Source organism: Mugil cephalus, chromosome 5, assembly GCF_022458985.1.
Source record: "Mugil cephalus isolate CIBA_MC_2020 chromosome 5, CIBA_Mcephalus_1.1, whole genome shotgun sequence".
In the NCBI taxonomy this organism is placed as follows: domain Eukaryota; kingdom Metazoa; phylum Chordata; class Actinopteri; order Mugiliformes; family Mugilidae; genus Mugil; species Mugil cephalus.
Window position 1 is genome coordinate 15,421,058 of NC_061774.1, and position 7,640 is coordinate 15,428,697.

At 48.7% G+C, this 7,640-nt stretch overlaps 1 protein-coding gene across 1 annotated transcript; it reads right to left on the bottom strand.

Moving 5' to 3' along the window:
• Positions 1–985: 985 nt before the first annotated feature.
• On the bottom strand, positions 986–7,394 carry fgf16 (fibroblast growth factor 16). Its single transcript, XM_047584437.1, has 3 exons — positions 6,248–7,394; positions 4,416–4,519; positions 986–2,469 (listed from the first exon to the last, which is right to left on the bottom strand). The coding sequence occupies exons 1-3, from the start codon at positions 6,549–6,551 to the stop codon at positions 2,224–2,226; spliced, it is 654 nt and encodes a 217-aa protein (XP_047440393.1). The 5' UTR covers positions 6,552–7,394; the 3' UTR covers positions 986–2,223.
• Positions 7,395–7,640: the final 246 nt, after the last annotated feature.

The following is a 7,640-nucleotide window of genomic DNA, read 5'->3' on the forward strand; positions in this document are numbered from 1 at the left end:
CTAATTCGAAAAACTTTTTAACCTCGGCGAACGGAGAGAGAGAAGCCGACACGTCCCGATTCCGGTCGCCGCGTTTCACACCCACAAGCACTAAGTGGCTTTTGTCCCACTCTCTTCTCCCTTCGATCTTTCATCTATTTTTCCCCTCTGCCGGTATTGTTTTCATTTCTCAGTCTGCCAGGGTTTTCCCCCTGCATGTCTTTGACTTTTCCATTCCCTCCCCCCCGGGGGAGCTCGCTCTCACAGCTTACAGATATCTGCCAGTGGAGAAACATTACAACTATTGCAGATGTTGAAATGTTGATCCCATCCCCTCTTAGCCCCAGATTACCACCACTCCAGGTTTTCGAGGCACATCCCCGCCGGTTCCCCCGTGCGGGCGGGCAGCTGTTTCTGTCCGTTGAAAAGACTCGCCGCCGACCCGCTCCGCGCAGCCTGTGAGGGCCCCCGCAACCAACAACCAATCACCGCTCTTAATCCGCGCTGATGTGTAAAGCCAATTAGGAGTCGGGATCCAGTTGCATAAGGAATCTGATTTTGTACGGTGGATGTAGGCTGACTAAGACCGTATGGAGACAGAGAGGGTCTGTGTGCATTGCCTGATAATGTAACCCTGACTCGGTATAAGGGGTTTATGAGGGACTATTGGCATGGGATAGGACGGGTGTTCTCCTCTGGGAAAGAATCCGTTGTTTCTTTTTACCTCATTTTCCCCTCTCTTTTTGACAGCCAGCATGCGGCCAGTGCTTTTAAAGACGTTTCATTTGAGATTTTTTTTAATATTAATGAGCGTGCTGTTAAAGAATGTGTCTGCACACTCTGTGTTGGTAGAAGAAACGTCCAAGGGTCACCAGAGTTATTGGGTTTTTGCGTAGACCGATAATCTCTTCATAAAACCTTGTGGCAGCTCATCTGACAGATATTTCAGAGTAACGCTAAAAAACACGTTGGCTACAAACCAAAGGAAAGACATGCAACGTTCACATATATTATATATCTGGTTTTAATTGGTACATCAGACTTTAATCCAAGCAAAAATAGTCTCTCACAATGACTTCTCGATAGCAGGACAATTTTATTGTCGCGTTCATTGCAGTTCTTCATTATTCATTTTTTTTCGTTTGCTTTTTCTTGGTGTCATTTCAGTAGAATCTGCAGTCCAGATAACTTCAAGTTCATTACAAAATAAAGTCTTTGCAATAAATAAATATATAGATTTACATTTATACTTTATATGTAGAAAATAAATATATTGTACATCTCATAAATAGGATCACCCATATGTATACCTCAGCTGCTTGCATTTTTTTATAATGTTCCCGACTGTCTCGAACATTACAAGTCACCGTCCTTTAAAAGAAACGCCGTCGCTCATTCTTTACAGCCATCGTCGGAGAAGTGCTTTCGTCCCGAGCTCAGTCGCCTGCTTCGCGTGTGATTCCTACGAGACGCTGCTGGATATTCAGATGTGATGTTTAGACTCTGGGTGACTGGGTGAGCCCACAGGTGTGACTCCAGATGTGCAGTAAGTGCCGTTCCATCATTGAGACGTTATTCCCTTCTTTCGTTTTTGATTTTGTGGAAGAAGCTCCACTCAACGTGTGACAGTTTGCTCTCTGCGCACATTCTTCTGAAAGGTTCTGTAGTACCCAACCACCGCCTGTGTTTCTTTGTTTACAGGGAACGTGCTCTCTCTCACGTTTACCATATGCACACTGTGACATCCAGGCTGTTTTCAGTCACTCAGAGCTCCTAAAAGTCTCTCGATGGTCAACCGGTGGTTCTCATCCCGCAGATCCGCAAAGAGCCAACGGTTCATCTCGTTGCCGTGCGCCTCTTCAGTATCTACACATTAACCCTCTTCAAGGCAGCTACCGAGGAAACGCGGCACCTGGTTCGATCCTCCTGCTCGACCCACAGCTGGGCTGTACCGAGGGGTCTCCTACGTCCGTGCCTGCAGTGGTTATGTAAGAAAGCTTCCCCTCCTTCCTCAGGTCACAAGTCCACTGCAGAGGCAAAGAAGCAACATCCATGCACATTGTTTATGTCGCTGCTGTACGTGCTTGGCAGCGGGCCGAGGTGCAAACACACTGACCTCAGCAGAGGGGAGTTGAGGGTAAACAGTTCTATATCAGGTCCAAAATATCCACAACCTCCCCACCCCCTCCATCTCCCTCCTCGTTGTTTATGTCTGTGAGCCGTTTCCCCCACTGTAAGCACTGGTCACCTGTACTGGGATAAGTCCCTGTAGGCCTGAGGGATCTTTTCGACCTCCACCGACCTGGGTAAGAAGTGGGTGAGTTTCTGCTGCTTTTTAGTCCTGTTGCCCTCCCTGGGCGAGCCGTCCTTGTTTAAAGCCACGTAGTAGAAGCGCCCCGTGTCCGCGTGCTTGTAAAGAGTTGACGCGTAGGTGTTGTACCAGTTCTCCTCAAACTGCTCCCTGAACACGCATTCTGCCGTCAGCTTCTTCTGCACGAAAGAAAATGACACATTAGCCTGAGGAAAACGTGCGACAGTAACACAACGCGGCGAAGGTTCGAGATGGAAGATGCTGCCCTGCATGCATGCGCACTCCTCCTCCTCCTCCTCCTCCTCCTCCTCCTCCTCCTGATGGATGGATTAATGTCTGTCATTAACTGTTCTGGACCGAGCATAAAACCTAAAGTGAGCCAGTAGAAACTCATTTAGGCAGGTGCTCATTACGACAAAGGAGGGGAAGTCATTAGGAGCAGCTTTTCACTTTACGCTCCACCCTCGCTCCTCGGACCTGTTAACCTCTCCTTGTGCACAGCCAATGTGCACCTCCCTGCGATGCAACGAGAACAGTAAGCAGACTCGCGCACACGCACACGCACATGCACACACACACACACACAGAGCGGCGCAGAGCGGCCTTCCCTGACAGAACAGCATGAGCGATGGCTGTGGGTTCAGCAGGTGAAAGTGTGCTGGCTGAGTGAGCGCGTGAGAACAGTAAGAGACATCAGGGTTAGAGCTACTCTCCTGCCAAGACCAGTCAGTCTCTGCTGCTGTGAGGCCCAGCTCCGGTAAAAACAAAAAAAAAAAAAAAAACACTATCATCAAGGACCAAGATGTGAACTGCTTTTGAGGGGTGTCCCAAACAGGGCTTCTTTTCTGCTGCTCTCGTTCCCGCTGTCCCAAATGGGACACTCTTCTGGTGCTTTTAACACAGTTCTAGGAACATTGTTGAGTTTTACTCCAGGAGCTATTTTGTTGATTGGCTGTCAGGCTCTGCTTGGCTGCGTGGTGAGGCTGTTGTCTGTAAACACAACCCAGAGGGCACATGACTGGGCCAGCTCCAACCTAACACACACACACACACACACACACACACACACACACACACACACACACACACACACACACACACACACACACACACACACCTCATCAGATCAAAAGCTTGTCAAAGTCTGCTGGATGTGGGAAGGAAGCACCCTTCTCCCTAGTATCCTCCCATCCTGCCCCTCGTGGCCCCTCCGATTCAGACAGACATGTCTACATCCCTCCCTCTGTCAGTCAGGTGACTCAGTCAGGTGTGCAATTACCCCCAAATCACCACCTCCCACCATCGCCCGCCCTCCCCCCTCCCCTGCCCCCAGGGTCAAAGCTCCAGGATGCCAGACTCTGATAGCCTGCAGTAACAATATCTGCACTTTCAACATAATGGCCGTGCTTAAAAGTAGCCTCTGTTCGAAATGTTCAGAGCCTGGAGGAGGGGGTCGGGTGGGTGGGGGTCCCGAGCCTGAGAGGCCCTCAGGTAATGCCCTGGGACACCTGATACAGGTAGCTCTCACATACTTCCCCTTCATTGTCTTCATCTCTTCCCTTTCCTCCCTCTCTCTCTCTCTGTCTCCAAGTTCTCATGTGAGAGAAAGACAGGAGGTAGAAAATAAAGCTTTTATTATATCTATCTTTCCACACACACACTTCAAACCCAAGTGCACGGAGAGGCAACGTCAACCAGACTCACGGCTCACATGCAAAGTGACTAAAAAGCATTCCCCGTCTCCGCTTTGGGAAAAATATGTAAATATTTCTGCATATCCCGAAACTACATGAAGACTTCGGTCGTCTCTTCAAGCGCTCGAACCCTCTTCACACGGAAAACAAGTAAAATAAGAATAAGAAACATGCACTTGTTTTGTCTCACTGCGGTTTTCCCATCCGCCCCATATGGGAACCTTGATAACAGACCTTTTCGATAACTCTGCGCTGACGTGTTTTGTGAAAGAAGAGAATGGAGGGGGGGGGGAAAGGGAAAGGATAAAAGTTTCATTTTCTCGTGAAGGGCTGGGAGACATTTAAAACGTTCTTGTGAATGAGACCCTGAGCTGGCGTGGCGAGGCGAGGGCGGTCTTGTAAGTGGAAGGAGGGGGGGGGGTTTGACTCACCGACCCATAGAGCTCTCCTTTCTCATTCATGCCCAGGTACAGCCCGGCTTCCACCCCTCTGATGCTGACCAGACTCACTGCCAGGCTGATGAACTCCAGGATACCTGGGGGTCAAACACACGGCACGCAAAACTGGTCAGAGAAGCCCACAGAATCGCTGTGCACATCCACCCGGAGACACGGCACAGCTGCAGGTGGCCTCCATTTATCTGACTGCACACGAGGCACCTGTTTTGAGGAGTGTAGATTTAAGTTACTTTTGTTTTACTGCTGAATCCGATCTGAAGTTGTTCACTGCGACGTCCTTACGTAACGCAACTCCCAACACACAGGGCACCACTTACTTTCCTTTTAGTCCTGCCTCGGTGACATATATCACTCTAGTCTATCATAATGGCTTGTGGTCGCCTTTGAATGTGTTCATCCTGTCTTCTGGGACTTCACTGGCTACTAATACAGGCCGAGAAGTCGCTTTTATGGAGCCGAGATGTGGGTAACCTAGCTTGGTGAGCTGCTGACTTACAGGAAGCAACAGTAAAGTGAGCATACACTTCAAAGTACGGGAAACAACTGGTAAAATTAAAAGCCACTGGCTGTTGTGATGCAGAGGTTAGTCAGAGAGGATCCAGCTGGCTGCGCCGGCTGGCAGAGGCCAGCTTACAGCCACCTGGTCCCCATCTCCCCGACCTCGTGTGATGCCAGAGGATGACACAGACGATCCCTCTAATTTTTTTTTTTTTTCTTGGTTCAGATTGCGTTTCATATCCCTGTAATCAAAGCCACGTCTTCCTCGCAGTTCTGACAAAGACCTGGCGTTTTAAAGCCAAGTGGAGCCAGAAACAAACACGCGGACCACCCATCCCTGTAAACCGGCTTGTTTTGGCCCCAGTCTGAGCGTTAAACCTTCTCCGAATTCCGCAGTCGTCATGCTTTAATTCGGAGTTATTCCGCTTTTTTTCCCCGCGGAGAGCGAGCCGGTCCGCACCTGTGACATGACTGCGTGGATATGAGGCGAGACACATCTGCCCCCTGACCTCGTTTGTTTGTCCCGTCCTTCTCGGGGGTTTTTCACACTCGGGACGCAATTTAAGTTGGAATTAGCGAGAAAAAAAACAACATAAACTTTATCTCATAAAGTTCCCCCCCACCCCCCGAACGCCCCAGTGTGACTCAGCGAACATTTTAAACCGCCTCACCTTAATTAAATGCGGTCATTTTAGCGGTATCATTTACACCTGCGTCTTACCTGCTTCGGCAAGTCAAAATGTCGGCGGCCTATTAAAACTTCACAAGAGTCGCGCGCGGGCATGTGCGAGCTCGTTTATCGCCGCGGTCGCCAGACGCGCACGCGCCGCTTGTTTGCGGCTCAGAGAGGAGAGACACCTGAGCCCCACGCGCAGCGGGGATTGCCAGTAGAAGGTGTGCGGCTCTGCTTTCCCGCGCGCCAGGTGACAGTGACGCACGACCGAGTATCCACCGGGGATGCGCGGCAGGGGAAAAAAAAAAAAAAAAGCTTCTTAATTAAACTTCCCCTAGCTCTAGGCTACACAACAAAGAGGATTAGTGATAGCAAATAATAAATCACACAACAGCAGCCTCGTAACTCACCGAATTAAAATTGAAATATTAGAATCTGTTCGCGCAAGAGGCCGCGGTTCACCCCCTTTCACTTAGACTCATCCGCCAATTTAGAGTAAAAGCGTGGCACTAAATTAAACTATAGACCTAGTTTGTTAACCGAGAGAAACAAAATATGAATATTACAATAAAAATAATACAAAAAATGATTTAAAAAATAAATAAATAAATTATTGATAGAGAAATCCGCTCACCAAATCTGCTGTGGTCCTGCCTTGTTCCGTGCACGGTGCCATTGGGAAATATCTCCAGCTGGAAGCCGGTCCTGCAGTAGAGCTGCCGCCGCCTCAGGATCCCTTTGAGGTGCCCGAAATCTGTGGGCGACCCCCGCTGCAGCCTCCCTTCAATCTGCCCTAGCCTCTCATTCAACCCCACTGGAGGCTCTGGTAAGGGCATATTCCCGAGCGCAGGAAAGCTTTGTAAATCCAAGTCGAGTGTCCCCAGCAAACTCCCGACCTCTGCCATTGTGTGCACAGCTGTCAAATTAAGCGAAGGCATTTGAGATGTACGGTGACTTAAAGGAGGGAGAAAAGTTTATACAAGTCCGGTCCATGCACGCACAAAGAAGCGTAGCCGGCGCGCCGTCACTGCTCCAAGTCAGCGGAGTCCTCTCAGTTTATTGATAGTCCTTTGCTATAATCATGAGTTTGATATCTCTGTTTATCAAATGGTAAGACTCTATTATATACATACTCCCCACGCATTCAGACTCAAGCCACGCCTGGCTGGCATCCCTTCTTACGCGCATCAGTTTGCTGTACTTGATGTGCACTTTCAGTCCAACTTCTACCACTGATGGTGCCGCTGTCTGTACGTTGATGTCAGTGCTCTCTCGGAAAGGCTGTGTTTATTTTCCGATCAAACAAATCCGAGTCCAGAGGTATATCTTCGCGTCGCTCCCGTGCTCCTGTCCGTCCGCATCGCCTCTCCTAGGGCTGGAAACTCTGGTAACAGTTTGTGGAGCATTGAAATGCGACGCAGATGCAGAGAACATCATTGTTAAAACTCGAAAGGCAGCTGACACGAAGCCGAGAGACTATCATAAACTGTGAAAACACACCTCGCCACAAAGGCAATCCATACTGCAAAGTGCCTTTTTTTTGTTGTTTTGATTTCTTTCTCTTTTCTTTTTCTTTTTTTTTTGTGTCTAACCACAGACTCCTGGAGGCAACAAGAAAACGATAAAGGAGAAACAAGGTTTGTAATAAAATAACCGGTGTATAATCTCAGAGTAATCCAACCTCTTGCACAAGTTTCAGTGCCAACCACTGCAGTTGGACCTTTTCATGAGAGCATTTTCTCCACCTCCTCGTTGGAAGCAGGTGCTTCCTCGCCCCTCTGCAAAACGTTTGCAATGTGCTCCAGCAAACCAGCAGCTTAACCACTTGTACTACTGGCAAGGAGAGGGGGAAAAAAAGGAAAATCCAAATGCTGATGACGTGTAGTATTAAATCTGAATGGTGCACTGGTCGTAGATGAACTTTTGGAGCTATAATAGCCACTTTGATCAAAATGTTTCAGGTATTTATTTATTTTTAACCTAAATTAAACTTCCTCTGGCTTTAGTGCAGAGTTTAAACTGCCGCT

Bases quoted from the DNA above. Each gene is read 5' to 3' on its own strand.
- fgf16 (XM_047584437.1), bottom strand. From the start codon at position 6,551: ATGCCTTCGCTTAATTTGACAGCTGTGCACACAATGGCAGAGGTCGGG. The intron at 4,520-6,247 runs GTGAGCGGATTT...TTTGACCCCCAG, and splicing joins GCAGGACCACAGCAGATTTG to GTATCCTGGAGTTCATCAGC. The intron at 2,470-4,415 runs GTGAGTCAAACC...TCTTTCGTGCAG, and splicing joins AAGGAGAGCTCTATGGGTCG to AAGAAGCTGACGGCAGAATG.